The sequence below is a fragment of the Pteropus medius genome, unplaced genomic scaffold (genome assembly GCF_902729225.1).
Source record: "Pteropus medius unplaced genomic scaffold, Ma_sr-lr_union100, whole genome shotgun sequence".
Taxonomy (NCBI): domain Eukaryota; kingdom Metazoa; phylum Chordata; class Mammalia; order Chiroptera; family Pteropodidae; genus Pteropus; species Pteropus medius.
The window spans coordinates 501806-526063 of record NW_024351544.1 but is presented as its reverse complement, the minus strand read 5'-3'; the positions used below and the strand labels follow the sequence as shown (position 1 = coordinate 526063).

At 35.9% G+C, this 24258-nt stretch overlaps 1 protein-coding gene across 1 annotated transcript in view; it reads right to left on the bottom strand.

Annotated features, from left to right (window-relative positions):
- Window positions 1–582: 582 nt before the first annotated feature.
- The window catches only part of LOC120586941 (rho GTPase-activating protein 20-like), an 85386-nt gene continuing 61710 nt past the window's right edge, over window positions 583–24258 (bottom strand). The window contains exons 5-11 of the mRNA XM_039843501.1: window positions 18065–18106; window positions 17070–17154; window positions 14104–14181; window positions 11763–11829; window positions 9590–9778; window positions 2952–3130; window positions 583–1590 (exon numbers count right to left, since the gene is read on the bottom strand). Of these exons, the coding sequence (XP_039699435.1) occupies window positions 1312–1590; window positions 2952–3130; window positions 9590–9778; window positions 11763–11829; window positions 14104–14181; window positions 17070–17154; window positions 18065–18106 (919 nt within the window). The 3' untranslated portion in view covers window positions 583–1311. The remainder of the gene's footprint in view (window positions 1591–2951; window positions 3131–9589; window positions 9779–11762; window positions 11830–14103; window positions 14182–17069; window positions 17155–18064; window positions 18107–24258) is intronic.

The window sequence follows — 24258 nt, the reverse complement described above, 5'->3', positions numbered from 1 at the left end:
TCAGTTTTTACTTTTGCTTATTTTTGTACAAGTAATATTTATGCTATTTGAAATATAATTGAACTCTTCTAGAATCCTACTTCTGTGTAACAGCCTTGACAATTTATCACAAAAGTTTAACAAGTATGGTGCTGTAAAGAATAGCAGAGTAAGAAACATTTTCTAAAACAGAAGCTTTAATTTCCTAAATTAATAGACGGGAGAAAGCCTCATTATATGACTAAAAAAAAAAAAGAAAGAAAACTTCATCTCATATAGATATTCCTGACATATATCTGGCAAATCACACTATACATATTTTTATTATATTCCAGGATTGAATTCCATCCTGTGCAAAATAGATTAGATGACCCTAACTCCAGCTCTTCAGCTCTTTTTAGTGATACTTTATTGCAAAAGCCCACAGCAAGGGTTGTTGAAGAGCAGACATGGTCCATTTACCAAGAAACACTGACTGTGAGCAGTCATGGAGTAAGATTCCATAATCAGCTGATAGCCCAGCAGGAGTAGGGCTATGTGAGAGTCTTCTTCACCACATTTTCCTTCATTTGGTTTTTATGATCCAGGCTCTGGGATGCAGGCCCTGGCAAGGTGCATTCTCACACTGCTAGAAGCCTGAGGCAGGTGTGCAGAAGCTGGCTGGGGTCAAATCTCTGCTAAAAGCTGGTTTTGACTCTATTTTTTCCAAAAATGGGAGGCATTTTCAAGAGTGTGGATCTGGTGCGGTGGAACCAGATTATGAATCTTAGAAGAATCTTAGAAGAGCTATAACCCAATTTTGGATGTGATGTAAGGAACCATGAGCTGAAGGGTTAGAACCATGAAGAATGTCAAATGCAGGAAGGGTTTTATAAAAGAAGACCCAGACGCTGGAGTTACTCGTACTCCACTTTTACTTCAAAAGGCATCAGCGGACAGAAGAGGCATGAGGACTGTATAAATGAATGAAATTTTCAGTGGTTTCAGTGAGCAAGTTTTTGTTTCTGTTACTAGAAAAAAGTTTATTTCGGTACACTTCTTCAAAGTTTAATAAAGTTCCTTTTTGAAAAATTTGCCTTTATTAGGAACGTACTCAGATTGTGAGGAAATCATCATAATCAGGATGTTTGTTTTGGTAAACATGATCTATGTGTTTTGGTTGTTTTTAATTTAACTTAATTTTTTTTTCTTTTTTTTTTGCGTGGAGTGGTAGAAGTGACGATGAGAGTGGTGTGGGATGAGAAAACACAAAAAGCATGTCTGGCACACATTTATCACTGGCGGTGGCTTTTAAAGGCCAATATTGTATCTGTATAGTGCTTTTAACACTCTTTAGGTTCTAAATCTATTGTGGTTCTTTGCAGATAGGAATAATGTCATAATGAAAGAAACCAGTTGTCTTTCTCCAGAGCTATACCATGCAGTGGATGAAGGGAGAACTTTTCCTACCTTTAAGACAGATGCTATCACAAAGACAGATTCACAGTCTAGGTGTACTTCAGATCCAGAATTCAGTTTCTCTTTCAGCTCTCTGCAAGATTTCACATTGGCTGATAGTCTGAAAATGCCTTTTGTGAGGGGTCCTTTTTGACTAAGAAAGCAAAGCATATCCTATAGGGAAGCAAATTAAAAATAGGCACTTTACACACATAAGCAATATCTTGGCTTCCAGAAGCTAGTATGTACTACTAAGGGAAAAGTACTGAAGGACTGGGGATGGAGTGACTGCTAGAAGGATTAAAGTCCATTTGTTTTTTGGTATTTCTAAATCTCTTTTCTCCTAATTGTTCAACATCTAAAACATTTTACTTTAAACACTTGCTTTAATGGCATTGTCTTGTTTCAATGAACCAGTAACTACTTTAAAATCAAATTTCTCTGACTGCTTCAAGGTCTCTGTTAACTATCTCTCTCCTTTCTCTCTACTCTTTTCCCATTATTCTCTCATGCAGACTCTTTCTCCCGAATATGGAAATATTGTTGTTAAACTCATTCTCCACTTGCTTGTCTTTTTTTAATACGTCTTCATATTTCATTCTACTCTCTGTATTTATTTCCGTGTTTTAAAATCAGTCTCAAAAAATCTCCTCCAGGAAGCTTTCTCCATTCCAGTCCATCCTGATCAATCTATCATTTTGCTTTCTTTCTAGCTGTATGTCCTCTGTTTTCAGTGTAGGAAAAGAACGGGGGTTGGAGAAAAGCAACCCATGAAATTTGAAATCTGATTATAGCACATAATTACTGTGTGATCTTGCATAATCTTGAGGCTTTAAAAAATGTGTAAAGCAGGAATGATGGTGATGATGATAACTACCCTCTACATTTGCTGTGAAAGGTAAGCAATAAAGTGGCTAGGCTAGTGTCTGGCACATATACATGCAAATATACCATAATATGCCACACACCTAGTATAGTACTCGGAGGATAGTGGATACTCAAAAAATTTGCTTAACAGTGATAATTTAATATATCAATTGGAGACAAGACAAACTCAATGTCTTTCACCTGACCCATTCTATGTAAGAAAAATAACTAAATGTCAGAGGATGTATCTTTATGAATGAACACTTGAAATACAAATAAAACACATGTAAGATTTTTAAAAAGCATAAAATTGAGTAGTCTCTGCTGCTAACGTTATTCAGAAGACTTTCAGAACAATGCAGAGTTCAAGAAAGGAAGTGAGAGAAATCCAAGAGATGACATGACTCCTCTCATCTACCAAGCAAATTTCTGATGACCTGAGCAGGCATATGCGGCAATTTCCTGAAACCAGTAGACTAAATGATCTCTTCTTCTTATGTCTTCCTTATGATTCTGCAATAGTTTAATCAGATTATTATTCTGTAAAGTGGTAATAATAAAGGTTCTCAGCAAAAGTCATGTGTGTCTGTATTTCCATTTGGAGATAGACCTCTCTCCTTTCCTAAACCTCTTTTCCCACTGGTCTTACAAGTCATAAAAAGACTTACCAAAACAGGTTTGGGCAGATTGTCATTCTCACAAAGACTTGGCAGAGACACTCCAAAGAGCTGTCCTAGCATAGGAGATGTTGGTGATATGGGCGAGTTATCCAGATGAGTGCTAGAACCCCGCCAAAAGACCCAGTTTATGATAGATCTTCTCCTTTTAGATGTCTTCTGACCTGAATCTAAGGAAGAAGTGAGATTAGAAAAACTAATTCACTTACCCCTATTTCTATTGTTATCATTTTATAGTATGTTCATTACTATGGCTCAAAGAGAAACCATGGTTATAGATATCTTTTGTTACTGTAAGTTCAAACTATGAAATTTCATTATAACATTTCATAAATTAAGAAAGTATCGAATGTTTGGGCTATACCCCTACCCAGTATGGAACATCACTCGTCTGTTTGGCACTGAATTTTCAAAGGAGAAGGAAAGTCTCCCTTACTACACTTACTACAACTTAAAGCAAAAAGTGTTTCATACCAACATATACATTGTCCTATTTAAAAGATGAGACTAGGCACACAAGAAAGCTGAAGAGTCAATTAGACCGCAATTAAATAGTAAGACAAAGAAAGGAGAAGGGGAGGAGTAGGAATAGAGCTATCTCTATTAAGATGTTCTCTTGAAACAGGGAAAGCTTTATTTCCTGATGTCCTACTCTACTACTGAGAACAGAGACAAGAAGCTAATGTTCTACATTTTCCCCCTTTCTGGCCAGCTGAAAAGACTTTCATGTACTTTTTCAGTTCTCTACTTAAAAATGCATGTTTAAGGCAGCATGCATGGATGCAAACATGAGTGAGACTTATCCTTGCCATGGTGAGGTTTATAATCTAATGGGGGAGGAAGACTGGTGGTGGGGGGCAAGAAGTAAGTATATTAATCAATAAAATGTCATAAGGGAGGAACAAAGTACCAAAGGCATTCAGAAGAATGATACAGCACATCTACCCATTAAAAGGAAAAGTGTGATCCTAGAGGAGTTTATATTTGATTTAGATTTCAAATGAACAAGATTTCAATGGAGTATCCAGCACTGTGTCTTGTGTTTATTGAGTAAGCATGCAAGAAATCAGTCTTGAACAACAATGGAAATATGGAGAGATTTAGGTGGAAAAAGACAAAAAAACAACATGAGCAAAATAGGCAGAAGGGAGAGGTCAACAGCGAATCATGATTTTGTGATATCACGGTGCTAAAACATTTTTGATGTTGTCTGTCTTGAATTTTAGCATGAAACTTGTGCACAGAATTTGATATTTTAAAAAGACAGGTCCTTAAGGGTACATTTGGACCTCTTTGCCACCCTCCTTAACCCAAAAGCACGGACAAATAACAACTATGAACTCTGGACAAAATAAGTTTTAAAAAATCAGGGAGGGAGCAAAAAAAGGTAAATACTCGAGGTAAAAGTCTGGCACTTGGCAGATGGAAATGATATGGCACTAGGTAAGTTTCCTGTTCTTATAGCTTTTAGCTTGAGGACAGGCCGCAGGGTGGTGGGGTGACTAAAATTTGGGGAGAAATTTGCACTCTTACTGGCTCGAAGAATTAGAGAACAGAGATGGAGGTAACCACAGCAGCTGCAAAGTGAGGAGGGAAAATCCTAGAGAAAACTACAGTGAGAGCCCCAAATACTGTGTATAAATTCTGCCTAGATCTCCTCAGACCCCTGAAGCACACATACCTGGGGTAAATGCAAAACAGCTAGCAGTTAAGGCCAACAGAACTGAGATCTGAGGAGCCTTAAGCTGTCAGGTGGCACCCACACAGGGATTGATTCCATTGTCTTCAGGGCAAGTGCCTGAGAATTAGTCATTAAACTCTGGTTGCAGGATCCTGACACAAAACTAAGCTTTTGGAGATGATGCTTAGCTACTCAAAATTGCCTGACAAAATGGAACGTGAAGGAGATGGCCTTTTCGGCGAGGACATGGTTGGCAGACTCAAATGCTAATTTCAAGAAAATGTTTTATACTGTTTGTCTATAATGGACATTAGCATTCTACCTCCTCAGAATAACCAAATTAAACCAAATACTACACGATCCAGGTTGTGGGAGGATAAACCAATAAGTATCATTTTCCTGAATGGCCTCAAAGCCATCATTTACCCTTGGCTTCCTAAGGATACAGTCAATGCATCGTCCATGTACACACACCCAAGTCTTTGGCTCTGGAGTAGGAGCCCAGTTAGACTCCTGGCTCAGACACTTATTTGGGGAAATCAACCACTTTACTCAACTTTGAAATGAGAATGATATTACCTACCTCTCAAAGCCTTATTGAGAGGGTTAAGTAGGGTAATGCATGAAAAGTACTGTTTCGCCCACGGCATGAGTCACAGTGATCTTGAATGAAGCTGCTAAGATACCAACCTCCTCCCACATCCACTCTCTATTGGGTGTAACAGCCTTCTGGTAGTCTGCAGACCAGGAGGAATGCCAGACTCTGTTGGACCAGAGCACTGTCTTCCTGGCCTGACATTCCCAAGCTATACCCTTCTAAAAAACAGAAAAGGAAACTAAACCATTCCTAATTCCAAGAGGGGGCTCCAGTGTGCCTAGCAATGTCAGTCTGTGCGAATGTTTTCCTCATCTGCATGTTTATCTATGTTGAACACTTGTACTCAATCTAGTTTCCTCACATTTAGCCCGATTTCATTATTTCTAAAACTCTTAGATTTATTTGATTTTTTAACTTTCACACATTTCTTAGGAAGAATGCTGTCTCATAAAGTTATATGCCCAGCTATCCTATGAGTGTAGGCAGAGGATAAAGTAGAAATCGAATCCTGTACTATATTATAAATACTTTCAGCTGCAGCCATGCCTTTTGTTATGTACAACATTCAATTTTAGAGTTCATGTTTCCTCTGAGACTGAAAAGAAATTTCATTAAAGTGTACTTTCTTGAAGAGCTTTGAGCACATAACTCTTGCTTTCTAAATGTCAAAGGACGATTAAAATCATGCTATTGCTTTTAAAATATAAGGGTGATGTAAATGTAGATCCAACTAAATTCACGTGAATTTAATTTTCCTAAATAATCCAAGCAAAATTCAGCTAACATTTCTTCATGCATAAGTTAGGGAACTGAACATTAAAAATTACAATTTTAAAAATGTGTACTTATAGAATAATAATCACAAGAAAGGCTTAATTAGAAATTCTATTCTAGTCATACAACTTCCCAAATTAAGAATTCCCACCGGCCTTGCCCCTCTACCCCTACTACCAATCCCAAGGAGGAAATACATATAGAAAATACTAGAATGGTGGGGTAAACAGGTAGAGGAAAAAGTTACGTCCCATATTTTACCATCTCCATAAAAAGTCAGCCTCGTCAGCCCTGGGTCTGAAGCAGATATGGAAGGTTGCCCTGCTGTGGGTGCAGAAGTAGAAGCTCAGTCAGGCTAGAAGCTGAGGTGCTACTTCAGACCATTCCCAGAAAGATCCCATTTCAACCCCAGAACTCTTCTGCTCCACTCAAGTTTTCCATACTAGGATGCCTAAGCCACTCAATCTTTCATTTAATTTCTCTGTTCTATTCACTGGACTTAGTTAGCCCTCTTCGAGTTCCCAGGCCTTAAGCCCACAGTACAGTGAAACATGTAAACAAATCATTATAATGTAATTGTTATGTGTTACACTGGAGACATGTATGAAGTGCTCTGGAGACACAGACAAGGGGACAACTATCTGGCCAAAGGAACACAGATCTAGAAGTGATATTTGAGTTGGGTTTTGAGGTCAGATCTTTAATGTTCATATCTGAATCTTCAATTAACACCAGAGCTGTCTCAGTGGGGACCAGCTACCCCAAAGCCAAAGGACAGTGATGTAAGCACAGAGGAAGCCGTCCATGAGACTTACTGCTACTCTATTTTCAGTGTGCTACTATTACAGTATTTAGTAGATCTTCCCCACACTGAAGCAGAAATTTGAAAAACAGATTGGGTATGACTGTGTTCACCTAAGATTATTTTGGATATCTAATTTCCTTAAGCTAACTAGAGAAAGCCTCCCTCAAATGTGGAGATTTTAAGTTAAATCTTTATTCCAGTTGTGGCTTATTTTATGGCAAGGGGCACAGAAGGTGGGAAAGAAGGTGACAGAAGTGTGGACTTTAAAAGCACATTAGTGCACCATACTGATGGCATATTATGCAATTGTACACTTCAAATCTATATTATTTTATTAACCAATGTAACCTCAATAAAATTAAAAAAAAATAAATGCACATTAAAATTTGATACTCAATCATATGGTCATATTATGTCTATCACGATGAAGCTATGACAGTACTAAAAACAACCTTCCATAGTGGCATGTTGTCTTCAAATTAAAAAAAAATTCAAGAGTAGAACAGAAGCAGTGGGGATGTTGACAGTATGACAAACAATAACTATGTAAAATAGTCTCCATTTCATGAAGTGAGTTAGTGCTAACATGGCCACAGTCATGGCAGTAAGGTCTAGTGACAAGAGGAATTTTAGGACAGAAGATTTAGTTTAGGTTTCAGCTCTCCTATTACATCCTTTGTGATCCTGGACAGTCTGAAGGTGCTCATTTTTAAGATGGGATATTAATTAATGTTACCTTACATGGTTGTTTTGAAGCCTAAAAGCAAGTATTTTATAAACTTATATTCTGTGTAGAGATTATTTGTTAACATTATGAAGAGAATCATCAACCAGCAGCCAATAACTTCATGTTTAGAATCTCTAGACTCTACAGTTCTTCAGTCTTTCCAGGTTCCATCTGGCTTTTCCACCTCTAATGAAAACACTACAGAGATGTAATAGGAAAGGCATGTAACACATCAAATGAGATGGTTCTGTTACTTGAGTGAAGTGATGTTATAAAATTTGGTAGAAATCTGAGATTTAGTAAAATGTTTTTGATTAAATGTGCATTTCTATCATCTAAATCAGAGGGCAGCAAATATGCTTTGTAGGCCAAATTTGGCCTGCTGTCTTTCTTTGGATAGCATGTGAGCTAAGAAAGGTTTTTTACCAGTTTTACAAGGTTGGAAAAAATCAAAAGGAGAATAATATTTAGTTACAAATAACAATTACAGGAAATTCAAATTTTACTGTCCATAATAGCTTTATCGTGTCCCTGCCATACTCATTTGTTTATGCATTGTCTGTGGCTGCTTCTACTTCACACGCAATGGTATAGCTGAGTAGATGTGACAGAGACGACAGGTAGTACTCTCATTGCTGTGCATTGCTGCTCCATGCAATCAACTGCAGTGCTTTGAGTGCCATGTGACTCATGATACTGCAACATTTAGTATTTTTATTATCCACTGCGTCTAAACAAGAAAAGAAGATAGAAATGGACTTCTAATGTTGAGCTTTCAAGGCACAATAAAGTGTGGATGCCATTGTTATTGGATTAAATGACAAAGACTTTTGCTAATTATAAAATGACAGAAAATCTATGATAAAAGAATACAATATGTGTCATCTTGCCAGACTAAGCATTCATCACTATATTCCTAACTCAAAGGAAAGCAATGATCAGAAAAATTTAGAATATTCAAAATAAAACATTTTAGCACTTCAGAACTTCTTTGCAAAAATGAAAAATGAAAACGAGGCTGGAAAAACATGTAAGTTTCTGAATGGCTCATTTGTTAGCCATGTGAGGAAAGGAAAGTCATTCACCAATGCTGAGTTGATTAAATCTCGTGTGCTTGCAGTAGGTGAAGCAATTTGTACAGAGACACTAGATTTAAGACTGTCAGCCTTTTGGTGAGAACAGCTGCTTGAGCAGTTGAGGACATTAAAGTAAGACCAATAGTAGACTAAAAACCAAGGCAAATGATCTCTAATGACTTCCTATGCTTCTTGATTGGTCAACAGATGTTACCAATATTGCTTAGTTGTTAATTCTAGAAGTTGATACTTATAGTGACTGAAGAATTAGTCTTCAATAGTATGCATGGAACAACCACATGTAAGGTTATTTTCAAAGATGTTGTCAAAACAATAATTCAATATAATATGAAGTGAAATCTGCTAAAATGTGTTATATATGATGATGGTAAAAGTATATGGAGCAGATTAAAGTATAATTTGTAGAAAAGTATAAGTTCACAAAGCTTGTGAAAATGTAATGTGTTTAATGCTTACAGTTACTTATTATATTACTCATTAGTGGTACTGTGTGGGAATTATTTGAATCTACCAGGTGTTACTGGATCAGTAGTATCAACAATGAATTTCACTCATCCTTGTGGACTTAACTGTTGCCAGTTCTGTGATTTTTTTTAGAAACAGAAGCCGAATATCTCAGCAGTGGTGAAGTTTTATAGTGATATTTGAACATAGAGCTGAGAATGAAAGTTTTATGAAGAATTGCCCTCAACCACTATTATCGAACACTGAATGGCTTTGGAAATTAGTTTTTGCTGCCAATTTATGAGGTTTCTTAATGAATTCACCCTAAAAGGCAAAAGAAAACAGTGCTTACATAGAAACTTTTTAAAGTTTTATTTTGAAAACAACTAACATTTGATCACAAGTAATGCCAAGCAGCTCTATATGCTTTGTACTAACTCTGTTTTCAGAAATGGAAACTGTTACTAAAATAAGGGCTCTGTGAAAGAGGAGAAGCAACTCACCACTCAGTTGCTGGGTCTCAGCCAGGCGGCTGGGCTTCAGGATGAATTGGCACTGCATCTCTCGGGGCAGCTGTTCTATGAGGAAGGGCTCTTGGAGGCTGGAAGGGCTGGTGGAGTCCTTTGATAACTCTGCCAGAAGTGCAGTGTCTCGAAGATGGCTCATTTTAATTCCATAGGGATATTCATGCCCTACACAGAGTAAAACCTAAATGTAGACTTTAGGCTGACTGGTACTGTGAGCATGTGTGCTACATACTGAAATGCACTGCAGTTTGCTTCTGGGACATTTGGTATGAAGAATCCTTTTGTTGACCGAATGATCACCACACACACTTATAGTTGGAGACCACTGCATAATGCAAGTGGCCCTACCAGAGTAGTTTTAAGTGGGTGGGGGAGAGGGGTAAAAAAGCCAGTCATTAAAGCATATCATGTTTGGGATGTACAGATTATTCTATGAGTTGTACAATGCTGAGGTTTCCTGTGCTCACATCTAAGAATGTTTAAAGGTATTCTAATTTTTCCTTTGATATATTAACTATATCTATAAATCTTCAGCAAACCCTTGACCTCTGTCAGCATCAAATCCATGATTTAAAATATTTACCTTACCCATCACATGGTATTGTAAGGATCAAATAAGTAAACATTGGCGGTTAATATTATATAAATAAGGGCAAAGTATTTCAAGCATCACTCATTACTCTTATTCAACAGAAAATGTCTGTCTGAAAAAGAAATTTTATTCTTTTTTATTTGTTACATAATCAGTTACTCAAGAGCATCGGGACTGGTTCGTTTGAGTTTTGCTTCCCTCCCACTGCTGCCCTGAGATTGGTATTCATAGGCAATAATCAGAAGGAAGACTGCGGGGTATTAATAAGAGACAGAAACAAGGTGCAAAAAGGAATCTGTAAACTAGAAAAACAAAACCCGGGGCATCTGACTGCAACATGAATTTTTGTTCTTTAAGTAATTGCATTTTTCTTAATTCAATCCGCAAGTAACACTGTGCTGTAGATTTAGCTTTTTTTCTTACATTTTGACCTGTTAGCTTTATATATTTAATTTTTTTAAAAAATTTTATTTGTCATTTACAGTTGATAGACAATATTATATTAGTTTCAGGTGTCTAGTGTAGTGATTATCTATTTATAGGACTTAGGAAGTGATCACCCTGAGTCTAGTACCCAACTGACACAGTACATAGTTATTACAATGTTGTTGAACTATATTCCCTAGGCTGTACTTTACATCCCAGTGACTATTTTTGTAACTGGCAATTTGTACATCTTAATCCCTTCCCAGTTTTCACCCATAACCACTACTCCCTCCTGCCTAGCAACCATCAAAATGTTCTCTGTATCTATGAGTTTGTTTCTGTTTTGTTTGTTCATTTATTTTGTCTTTTAAGTATAGACAGTACGTTCTCTTCTATTCTTGCTTTATCACTGAACATAACTCAGTGAACTCTACCTTTTCCTCCATCTGGCATAGGCATATACTGTCACTATTCCATTAATATCATGTACTACAGCACCTTCCAGGGACTGAGGCAAAAAAAAGAGAGGCTACAGTGACATATGATAAAGTCAGTTTATCAAAATAGTAAGCAGCTAATCTATAACTGATGTATGTAAGGCATGTTAAAATAGATATACAATGAAAATTTGCTGCTAATTAACAGTCATGTCCTATGTCTCACAAAGTTTTAGTGATTTAGTGAGAAGCTGTTCTAAACCTGAAAGATACCATCTACATAGTTTCAATTAAAATATTTTATTAAAATCATTTTAAGTATTTATGTAAGTATTTATTTGATTTTTAAGTACAACTGAATATGGAAAATAAGTATATAGGGGAAAAGGAATACCAATTCATAATACTTTCTTGTTGAAAAATATTTAAAAAGGTTTGGCAAAATAGCTCTTTTTGTAAAGTGTAAAAGAAGAGGGTAAAATTTAAAATTCTCTTCCTAATTATACAACTAGCTACTTGAGTGAAGAGATATTATTTAGCGCATAGGAAATGCTTGATAGATATTTATCAAATGAATAAATTTTATGTAAGATTTAATATTTAATCTTATTTAAGCTTAGGACCATATGACCTGTTCTCTGAGACATTTAGAAAGCCAATTAAAATACTATCTAAGATTTTCACTGAAATTTACCAATAAGTGGATATGGTGCCTCTTCTTTGCCAGAATTGACCCATAACTGGTAGTCTCTCTCAGATCCCTAGAAAGAAAAGAATTAACAATAATTCCTTCAAGTTTGGTAATTGAATGAGGTCACATTTTTTGGTATTTTTCTGTTGGTAAAAAAAATAAAAATGGAGACAATATAAATGCCTTCAGATTCATGTGGGTGATTATAGCTTTTGATGACAATAATGCTGATTTCTATAACCCTTCTTCCCACTCTTTCTTCCCCTACAGAGTCCTCCAGAATCCTGTCCCCTGGTGTTGGCCAGGGATCCAAGAACTGCAATAAAATCAGACTCTCACTATCATGAGTAGCCTACAGAATATGAAATAATATATTTGTCCTTTCATAAAGGAAGAGAAACTTTCTGATTTTCTAAAACGCTAATCCTGACTTCTGCTATGTCTCCAGATTTCTCAGGGCATATTGGACTTAATCTCCAACATGCCCCTGCAAAGACAACCTTGTTATCCTGGAAGCCACAAACATTTTCGTGTCTGTGATAAAAAAGTAAAATCTCAAAGGCTGACTTTTCTGCTCAGCTGCTTCTGAGCAGAAGTAGAATGACCAAGAGGCTTTGAGGAAATAGGCACCTGGCACAATCTGCACTGGCTTTATTTTGGGCAAGTCCAGTCCTGGAGACAGAAAAGACAAGATTTCTGTCTAGAGAATAGGCCTAGTGATGGAAAAACGATGGAATTGTTCACTAGAAGAATTATAACCTAGCAATGCTAAAAATCCTACTTGAAAAAAAGAATGCTAAATTATACTGACTTGGTTGTATCTGGAGAGAAAATAGCAAAAGTGTTTAAATAAAGCTAGAACAGATTGGCAATATTAATATCCTTGCCTTTATCTTCTAATTAAAAAGTATGACCCTGACCTTACAAGGGACGGTCCTGTCTATGGAGAATCTATTTGTCATTTCCTCACTTCCCCAATCTATTTGTCATTTCATTCTCCATCCCTAGTCAAAAATTTTCATTGCAAATAGGAAGAGCAATGTAACAAAAATCATTTCGAAGTCTGAAAACATCGTAACGATCCTTTAGAACAGTAAAAAATATTATATTGAATAGAAGTATTTTTGGTCTGAGGAGATTGCTCACTTAATCAAAGAGAAAAAGATATAAAAAATAAGTCATGATATTAATCTCCCTTCCTTCCCCCTTAAATTACTCATTGTCTTCCAAGACATAATTATGTATGCTTAGAAATCAATGCACAGATGTCTTCTTTACTCAATGCACATAAATTTAGTTATATCTTAAATATATTATTAAATTTAACTAAAAGAAATCAGATTTCTTAGCCTAATATTGGTTGCTCTCAGTTCCTGAAGGCTTACTATAGCACTGTGTACAAGCACATCTAAATATAGATAAGACGACTATGGCATATATTAAATGTATGTCATAGGTCACCTCATAGTAACACTGTGTTTTCATATTTATAGAGAATCTCACTCAAGAAATGGTGCTGTTCGAGTGCTTCCTTTAGTTTCCATCCTTCTGAAAGTCATTCCCTTTAATACAACTATTCAATGTATGTTGTTTATATACCAGTAGGTAGAAGATGAGAACTTTCCAATTCTCTTTCCCCTTCATCCTTAAACATTAAAATCTTCTCCATTAATACAATATGAAAAAACTTGTCTTTGCCCCATAAAACAGAAAGAAGCAGAAGCTAAAAGCGAAACCGGGGAAAATGTGATGTGCACACTAAAATCTTGTTTTCTAATTTATCAATTCATTAGAAGTACCAATCATCTCATCTTCTAAACCTGAAGCCAACGAATATAGTTTCTAGCCATGGGTACTTTATGTAAAAATTTTACTACAGAGAAAATCCTTCAGAATTCATTATCATAACACTTATTGAATCTTGAGATAGTAAGAGAATAATTAGATAAGGGAGAAGAACCAGGATAGGATATGGGGAAATAATAGTAACATAACGACAAGTGGGAAAGGAGGATGCTGAAATTTCTTAATTAAGAATCTTATCCCAAAAATCTCTCCAACTGTATATATATGGCAAATGCAATAAAAGTTTTATTATCACTCTAAAATTAAGCCCAATCTTACGCCTTTCAGTTTGCACAGGTTTTAAAATGGGAGTAAAAGAATAGCACCCAATGTTAAGCTAATATCAAGGCTTTACTGTCCTTATTGTCTACATTTTGGGGGACAAAATATAACTTTAGTATCTTTAGTAATCAGGTGTCTTATAATAGAAGAGATAATATTTATATGAATCTAAAGTATCAAAGTTTGTTAATTAAGAATATCTAACCGAATAACTTACAGTTATCCCTAGTATTGATAGGGACATGTTGATAACTTCGCTCGCTGTATCTGAATTCTTTATTGTTATAGTTTTAGACTGTAAAAGAAAAGAAAAAGAAATCTCGCTATAAATAAAGGATTTTAAAACAAAGGAACAAATAATTATTGTCAAATTATTAAAGGCAAATCCTAATTTCAAGTGTTGACAGAGTAAAGCATACAACTTGATGAGAACACAAATCTTTGAATATAATTTACTTTCGTTCCATTATATATGCCTTTTAATAAAACATATATTTCTCTTAAAAAAAAAAAAGAACACATGGCTCACAAATCTAAGAACTTAAGTGAGAAAGAAAAAGAGTAAACATATTTCAGAGAAAGTACATGGACCACCCTCTGGACCAAACAGAGATCAGTGAGGTTGATCTGTTGCATCATTTCCACAATGCAATGTGTAATAAAAAAGGGAGAACTGGATCATTTTCTCTTTCTTCCTGAATACTGTCTTCACAGTGTGGGTTTTTATTTCTTTGCATGGAAAAAGTCAGTTTAGGTAAATTCAAAATAAGAACTGGTTCTAAAAGACATTTAAAGTTTAGAATTTTTAAAAACCACTATTTATTGAGCACTTTCTATATGTCAGGCACTGTGTCTACTGAGATTTTTGTTGCTGAAATCTGTAGAGGCCTTAAAACCCATGAGTCTAGCAAGGAGGACTGAAAATTTTAGAAAGCTCAATTCTGTTACCAACTCTGCCATTGAATAAGGTATCTATAATAGCCCTGTGCTAAGCTACATTAAGAAATTATTACTTAAAAATAGAAAGACACTTTTCAACAACAACAACAAAAAGGGATTAACCACATTCTGAAATAGCAATAGAGTTCACTGAATTCCAACAGTGTTTCAATATAAGGCAATGTTACGCTATCAAAAAAGAAATATTTACTACACATACAGGATTTATATAATTATCAGATAAATCAGGAACAAATAAATAGCATAAATGAAGACAAAATGACATAAAATCAAAAATGACATAAAATAAAGCTACGTGAAATCCAATGATAATTCATCACTTATCCTTCCATTACAGTATTATTTCTCTTTGAGCCGATTACTTGACATGACAAATTGCCTCTTAAGGTTGTTTGTTAATTGATTTCACATTGTACTCCTCTTAGTTCTAAGGATTATGCAAAAGTGTCTCACAACCCAACCGAGAGGGCACAGAACACCCAACTAACCCAGTGTTTGTCTTCTATCAGAGTGGCAAAGATGTTTCATATACTGGGCTTTAAATTGAGATAGAATTTCATGACAGGCTTCTGCTGCTTCTTTTTTCTTTAAGTCTGTAAACCCTGCCATTTAATTTAAAGAAACTGTCTCATGAAGTCTTTTGTAAAGTGAAGACTACCATGTAGTACAAATAATCACTCTCAATGTACCTGGTTTCTAAGATAATTTTTCTCAATATTAGGCATATATGTTCAAAACAGTAATTTTAGGATGTGTATTTTTTCCCACATGCCTCTTTGGTAGACAAAACAAATAAATTTCATCAACTAGTGCCCTTTGGCCAGTCAACAAATAAACATAAACAAATAAACAGACAATACGTGGCTATTTTTTTTCCATTTAACAGAATTCACTAACAGGCTGCACAACTAAAGGCCAAGAATAAAGAGTTCTTCCCCATGCATGCACTCCTATTTGGGGGGAATCATTCTCTCTGGAAGCAGGGCTCCCTGAAAGGAGATTTTTGGCATGAAGCAACTTCAGAGAGGAAAGGACAGTTGTCATATCATTGTTGATTTAACCAGGGTACCAGTGATAAAAAAAAACAGCACCTAACCACATTGTGTGTCTTCTCTTCCCTAGTGAGAGTGGGTCACTACTCCTCTCTCAATGACACACTTTTCATTCACTGAAAGTGTTAAAAAAACAAGGTTCAAGGGACTTCCTATGAAAATCCTGAAGGTAACCAATTGCCAGAACAACTGAATCAAAGCCGGCAGTCAAAAAGCATTGTTTTTTTGTTTTTGTTTTTTGTCTCCTAGGGGAAGGAGACTGGGCTACTTTGCTCCAGGAGATAGCTCTCCGCAGTCTTCATACCATAAAATTTGAGTATTTCCCTTAAGCAGTGACATCAGGCTCTCATGTTCAAATATTTGCATAACTTTTGCTTTGGGTCTAACCACGACAGTTTGTACTACACGTTTTCCACTCAGGAAACTATTATGTGTGATCTAGAGTTGCTGCGACGTATATGACAATTCATAGTAAAATAAAAACATTCACAAGTTTCCATTTTGTTCATCACTGATGACGTTTTGGATAACGTTTTGGCACTCGTACTATATTTCAGTCATCAAATTACACATAATAACTGGACTTAAATAGACTTCAGTTTTATTTGACCAACGTGATGCAAAATGTGAGGTAGAAATATTCTGATCCCTTAAAAATGTCACCTCCCGTAACTTATCCATTTATTAACTTGAGGGATTCAGTCCCTAAAAACTTAAAGAATGAAGAACTTTCCAAAACCACTTTCTACTTAAGAAGCAATAAGTTGGGAAAAATTGCTCAGTACTAATAGAAAATAACTCCTCATGGAAACGGCTTTAGTACAAGCCTCTGCAGCTGCTATTGAAAGGGTCCAGAGGAACATCAATGCCAGAGGAGAGGAAGAGGCGTCTGAGAAGCAATACTCCTTCCACGTGTCAATGTTAAATACTGCGGTCAATGTGAATTTTTCTTGCATCATTTTCTCTAGGGTTTACTTTTCATATATGCGGAGACATACACATACCCAGGAAAATACATTTTCCCACAGTGATATTTCTAAATGCCTTCCTTGCAAAGCACATACACTGCCTGCCTGCCTCTGTCTCATTCTCACTCTCTCTCTTTTTAATCCATGGTGTTCTGCCTTATGCGGGGACTTGGAATTTAATTTTCTTGCTTAGAAACACTTACATATGCACAATTCCCAATGTCCTTGGTGAAGATTTTGAGGGGAATGCTCTTCGGATAGTCCTTTTCTTTCTCTAGATTGATGTATCTAATCAAATGCAACGACAACCCAAAACAACACTGAGTCAGATAGATTTTGCTAAATCGCTTATTTTTAAATCAATCCATTTTGCTAATATTTTCAATATACTTATATGCTATTTAAAAAAAGACAGATGGAAGGACTCAGCAAAGTCAGATTACATTATGGGTTGGAAGATAAATAAAATATCAGGACATTAGGCACGGGCACACACACAAAAAATGGGAGATCCATTTCAAGTGAGGTTCGTTTTGAGAAGCACAGTCAGATTTAGGCACCTCTGGGTGATATTTTATCCTCAAAGCTTCCCTGGACAGGCCCCAAATCTGACTTATGCACAGGAGCACATCTAATATTTTACAAGACCGAGCCAAAACAATGGCTTTTCACTATTCATTTTGCTCTCCAGTGGAGTATAAATCTTTGTTATCTCATTGCTTGGGAAGGGAGAGGGGGAAGAATGGAGGAAAGAACTAAGGGAATAAGAGATGAATCTAAATTGACCTTTTTAGCCTGTATGCTCGAAGGTAGGAATAACGATTGGTTTTTGAGGTGCTCAGCAGAAAACCCTTCATATATGAAAACTTAATACATGCTTTGAGGAAACTGTTAGCTCCAAATGGTAGGTTGGAGACAAAAAAAGAGATTGGAGAAATTATCAACTAATTTCTATCTAAAATAATCTAAACAGACCTCAATGTTCCCCCTCTGAGAAAGTAAGAAATACATGTAATGGGAGAACATTGCTTACAGTATGCAGTAGCTAGTGTACAGTCTAAACAACAGCTTATTTGAGGATGAATGAACAATTTCCACTAAGGAGAGGGGAACCGTTTGGGGCACACATCTCTGCAGAGAATTAAATTCATTTAACTACAGGTTAATGATTAAAGATGTGGATACTAAAAAAAAATACCTCTGAAGGAGGGAAAGCCATTTGTCCTTCTGTTCTGGAAAACTGCAATCAAATAAAATGGGAGAAAAAAATTAAACCACATAAAATACTTATACTAACATGTTCAAGACGGTCAGTAATCTATCTACAGCCTGTTGTTATGAATGTAGCTGCACACTATTGCAACCTTGGCATCCCTGGGTTCTGGAGAACTCTGAAGTGAAACTTCTCATTAGGAAAAACTATATACTAAAGTCTAGTTTTGTTAAAACCTCTTGGATGGATCCAAGAAAGACCCATTTTCTTACTTTCCAACACTTCTACAAATGCTACTCTTAAGAGTGGAAGGAGTACTTAATTTGGAATTCGAACACCGTTTCAAGGATAGATGCAAAACTATATGATCATATTCAAATCATTTAACATCTCCAAGCTTTAGATTCCACATCTGTAAAACTAGGCTAATTATCTCAGAGTGTTTTTATCGTTTAAGTGTCATACAAATAGGAAGTATGCTTAATTTGAGTTTAAAGAGAAATTTGGCATTATCGGTAGAAATATCCTGGCCTAGAAACCAGTTTGTTGTCAGGAAAATAAACATTTATTTCTTTATACATATAGGAGCATTGCCATTTAGTAATTAGTTCATAGAAAACTTAATCACTATAATCTGATTAAGATCAATTCATTTAAAAGTAATATTAATTTTTCTACTGAAGTCATTGCTACGTTTAATTCTTAAATTAAAAATAATTTAAAGTTTATTTCTCTATGGCCTTGTTCTTCACTAGCTTTTAAAATCTTATTTCTAAACTTCTTAAAGAAGTTGGAAATCATAGTCATTTTCTTGTTCCAGAAAAATGCAGTTAACGAATATTTGGAATTTTTTCTAACTTCATTGCTTAGCAATTTTCTCCATCGGCCATCTCCTGGATTGGTCATTAGAAAGTGTATTACATCTCTTTTACTAATGACCACGCAGTTTTTATCTTTCACAATTCTTTGCATCCTTTTGCTGTATTCTTCTTTCCTAACTCAATTTTCTAAGTTCATTTATTTTAAATCTTGGATTTATTTAGCAAAAAACTACGTTGAAAAATAGTGAGTTTTCCTTAGATCTGTTAACATTTTTCAAAGCAGTTAAGAAAATTGCCCCTTTAATACAGTATGTTTGTAGCTTTTAACTTTCTATTGTCGCAAGATACGTAGAGAAAACCATACAATGTGTTAAGTGTATAGCTTGAAGAATTTTCACAAACTGAACATACCCATATGACCAGAACCCAGACTATGAAAAAGAAAATCACCTTGGAAGGTCTTTTGTGCTCCTTTTCAGGCACTAGTTTCCACTATCCTGACTTCTAATAGAACAGAATAGACTTTCTTGTTTGGGTCTTTATATAAATGTAACCGTACATTCTGGCTTCTTTCAGTCAACATTATGTTTGTGAGACTTATCCATATTTCTGCACGTGGCCTTAGATTGTTCATTCTCATTGCTGTATAGTGAGCTACTGTTTGAATGTGCAGCACACATTACTTTAAAAAGAAACAGATTATGAGGTATGTCAGGTTGATTTATTGAAATTGATTTGTGCAGTCTTCTTGCATTTTCTTCTTTCTCCTGATCTGTGCAAGAATAGAGGACTTCTCTTCCTTAGTTATTCTTAATCTCAGGCATTTTTACAGAACTAAAAACAGAGGTACTCCAAAATCAAGATTACCTTAGAGTTTCATGAACATCTAAGCTCATTTGAAAAGAGCCAGGAGAAGAGAAAGCAGTATATCTAGAGAGAGGATATGGGCACAGCAGAGTGAAAAGTTTCCCTCAAATTTGAGAGGGGATAGATTCTGGCATCCTTGGCAGTGAGCTGGAAACTATATGTCACTCAGTTGAGGTGCCGAAGGAAACAGAAAGGCGCCAGAGGAAATGGCATCTAGGGAGGCTTGTTCCTAGGCACTAAGGTTTTCATATCGGCAAAGGCACTTGCACCCCACATGTGGCAAAGAATGAGTACCTCTGAATGTAAAAGGGGTCTGAGCCTAGAAAATATTATGTCAGCTATGACCACAATAGACTGAAAGTCAGAATCCCAACACCTGTTTTGGATACATCAGAAAAATCTCCTGTATTCTGGTTCTACCCTAAGAAAACAGGGGTTCCAGTAAAGAAGGAAATTTGATTTCCTAACAGCCTGGCAAAATGGGGCCTCAAGATTGGTTCTAATTTGATCAATAAATAAACAGGCTTTTCTTGTATACTTACCTGTTTGTAGACTAAGATTTTTACTAGGCACTTAAGTTAAAATATTTTCCTGATTCCTCTTGTAGATAGAGCATTGTCAGATTTAAATATTTCCTGTGTCTTTTGAATAATGCTCCCATTTTACTATACAGCAGATCTTCAAATAACGTTATCTCATTTAACACTGTTTAGTTGTAATACCGATGAGAAAAAAAATTGATTCTTGGTTTGGACCAGTGTGTGTGGATTTTGCACATTTTCCCCATGTCTGCATGGGGTTTCTCTGGGTATTCCAGTTTCTTCCCACATCCTGAAGATATATATATTAGTTTAATTGGTGTTTCTAAACTGTCCCAGTACAAGAGAATGTGTGTGTGTGTGTGTGCGTGTGCGTGCGTGTGTGTGTGAGTGCGTGGTGTGTGTGTGTGTGTGTGTGTGCTCCCTGTGATGGAATATAGTCCTGTCCAGGGTTGTCCTGCCTGGGACCCTCAAATGAAATAAGCAGGTTGGATTATCTCACTTGTTTTCATTACTCTTTCTTAAATGTATGTGTAGCTCAGATTTATTTCAATGTTTAATATTAGAAGTGTTTCGGGTCTTTATTTGGAAGTTTGGTGATTTTTTTGTGACCAGAAATATGCTTTAGGGTCTTAATTCTTGTTTATATCAATTAGCCTATGATAAAATTAGTTTTGTTGTATGTCATTTTGCTAAAAGTCGGTTTCCAAGAACCTATCAACGACATTAAATGAGCACTCGAGTGTACAATGAATCTGTGAAATCAAGTCGCAGTGCCTATTTTTCCAGTTCATATAGATCCTAGGTTTGTAAATAGAGGTACAAGTAATGATAGAGATATGAAATTCCTTTTGGCCTTTTTTGAGAGGTAATGATCTAGCCTATTTCCTAAGGTAGAGAATGGAAAGTTTATTCTTTGCTCTTCCTCTAATATGATTCAGTTAGAAATTCATCACAAATTCTGGCAGTTTTTTTTGTCAGTCTTGTATTTAAAAGCTATTAGTCTTTTTGTGTTCCTTTATAGATGTCATAGTGACTGGCTAGGAGACACTGCTTCTTGAACTGCTAGCCTAATGGCATTTTAAACTGATCATGACCTAGATTTTCTTAATATTTACCAAGATATATACCAGTTCTGACGTTCTTCGCCACTTCCTAAAGATCCGAGCTTTCCTCTGATATTATTATACTTCAGGCTACGAAACTATCGGCAATTTTTTTTTTGTAGTTCAGTTCTGCTGGCAATAAATTGTTAGGATTTATAAAAAATCTATTTTTTCATCTTCACTTCTGAGGGATAATTTTGCAGGAGATAGTATTTTAGGATGAAAGGTTTTTTTCTTTTAACACTAATTATGCCATTTCACGTCTTCTGAAACCACCACAGTTTCAGAAGAAAAACTCACAGTGATGAAAATTTTTGTTCCCTTGTACATAATGTATAGCTTTTCTCTGGCATTTTCAAGATTTTCTCTTATCTTAGGTTTATAGCAGTTTGTCTATAATGTGCCTAGGTGAAGTTTTCTTCATACTCGTGTTTGGCGTTCACTGAACCTACTAAATCAGTACACTTTATCTTTCACCATTTCTGAAATGTTTTCAAACCATTTCTTCAGATAGCTCTTCAAATATCTATTCTGTCTCATCCTTTGCTCTCCTCTTTCAAGAATTCCAATTACATGTATACTATACCTTTTGGTATTTTCCAACAAGTCTCTGATGCATTTTTTCACTAAAAAATATTTTTTTCCTATTCTTCAGAAAATTTGTATTGATATATCTTCAAAGTCAGTCTTTCCACTTTCATTTCCATTCTGCAACTAAAGCTGTACAGGAAATATTTAAAGTTTAAGATGCAGTTTTAGGTCTAGAATTCTTATTTGGCTTTTTAAAATATATATATTTCTTATTTCTCTGCTGAGATTGCCTATTGTTTCATTCATTTCAACTGGCTTTTCCTTTTACCTACTGAGCATAATTACAAGAGCTGCTTTAAAGTTCTTTTTTGTTAATTCCAATATATAGATAACCTAAGAACTGGCCTCTTAATTGTCTTTTCCCTTTCCTGGTTATTGGTATGTCAAAAAGTTTTAGATTGTATTCTGAATATCATGAATGTTTTGTGTGGAGAGCCTGATTTCTGTTGTTTTTGTAAAACAGTGTTGATGTTTTTGTTTTAACAATTAACTTGGTTAGAGTCAAGCTGCAAACTCTATCTCACCTGTGGTGGGCAGGGCCTCAGCTGAATCCTTTTAGCCTTAGCTTTAAGCTCTTCTGAGTCTGTCCCATGCGTGTGTGGTCAGCAATCATCCAGAGGCTTGGGCAGAGTGTATACTCAAAGTTTAAAGCTTTTCTTCTCTGAGACTCTCCCTTTTGAGATTTCATCCCTCACTTTCCTGTGGCTGTGGCTGACCCAGACTGTTTCCTCTGGTTCTTCGGCAAAAAGACTGTGGGTTTTTGTCAATTTAGTTGCCTTCCACCATGATGGACTGTTGCCTGCCCTCAGCCTAATGCTTTAGAAACAGGAAACTCACCCAGTACAGGTGCTTCCTTGAAAGTTTCAATTCCTCTCCAAAATCTCCCAACTTTTGTTCCCTTTCCAGAGCCTTCAGATAGCTGGTTGTATTTTGTTCAGAGTTTACAGTTGTTATCTATAGCAGGGGTCCCCAACCGGGTCTCATAGCAGGAGATGAGCAGCGGGTGAGTGAGCGAAGCTTCATCTGTATTTGCTGCCGCTCCTGGGTGCTAGCATTACTGCCTCATCTCCACTTCACATCATTAGGCATTAGATTCTCATAGGAGGATGGGTCCCTGGTGCCAAAAAGGTTGGGGACCGCTGATCTTTAGGGTGGTCAGTCTGTTAAGACTTCATTCTGCCATACCAGAGACAGAACTCTTCAACACTACTCTTTTTTAAAGAAGTCTTTCAATTTTGAAGTAACTTTAGATTTTCAGAAAAGTTGTAAAGATAGTACAGAGAGTCCCTGTATACCTCTCACCCAGTTTCAGTTTCTTTTGATATCATCCTCTAACAATATCATGGCATATTTGTCAAACTAAGAAACCTATATCGGTCCATTACTGTTAATTAAATTCTTGACTATTCAGATTTCATCAATTTTTCCATTAATGTCCTTTTTCTGTTCTAGGTTCCAATTCAGGATACAACTTTGCATTTAGTTATCATGTCTTCTTAGTGTCTGACCTGCGATAGTTTCTATATCTTTTATTTTATTTTTTAATTTTTTTGTCCTTGACAGATTTGAGGAATACTGGTCAGGTAACCTATAGAACAGCCCTCAGTTTAGGCTTGTCTGATGATTTCCTCGTGATGAGACTGGGGTTATGTGTTTTGGGGAGAAATACCATGGAGGTGAACTGTTCTTTTCATCACATTCTATCAAGGGGTACTTGATATCACATGACATCACTAGTGATGTTAACCTTAATTATGTGGTTAAAATTTTTTACTTTTTGAGGAATACATGTATGTGAAACTCATTTCTACATTTTCCCTTCTTAAAAATGTTTCATGGAAACTTCTTGATTAAGAACATCATGTAGTCCCACCTCTCACTTGAAATTGCTTCCTTTTTGCAGTAAGTCAAAGGAGATTAAGCAATTGGAAATGATAATATCTAGAGAAATCTGTCATGGAAAAGAAGACGTGCAGAAAATGATACGAATACATGTTTCTTCTAAATAAGTTCTTAAAATCTTGTGCTGGCCAATAGTGCATAACAGAATTTAATGACATACTTTTCTTTCATTAGAAAGTTAACATCTAGGAAAATTTCAGTTATCTGGCTTTGGGATGATGCCTAAAAAGTTTGGTGGTAGTGGGAAGGGAAGAAGCAAACAAAAGAAAACATAACATTGTGTGCATGTGATGAACAACAATTCTTTAAGTGGAAAGCAAATGCTGGCCTTGAGGGTACAGTTGTTCAAAATC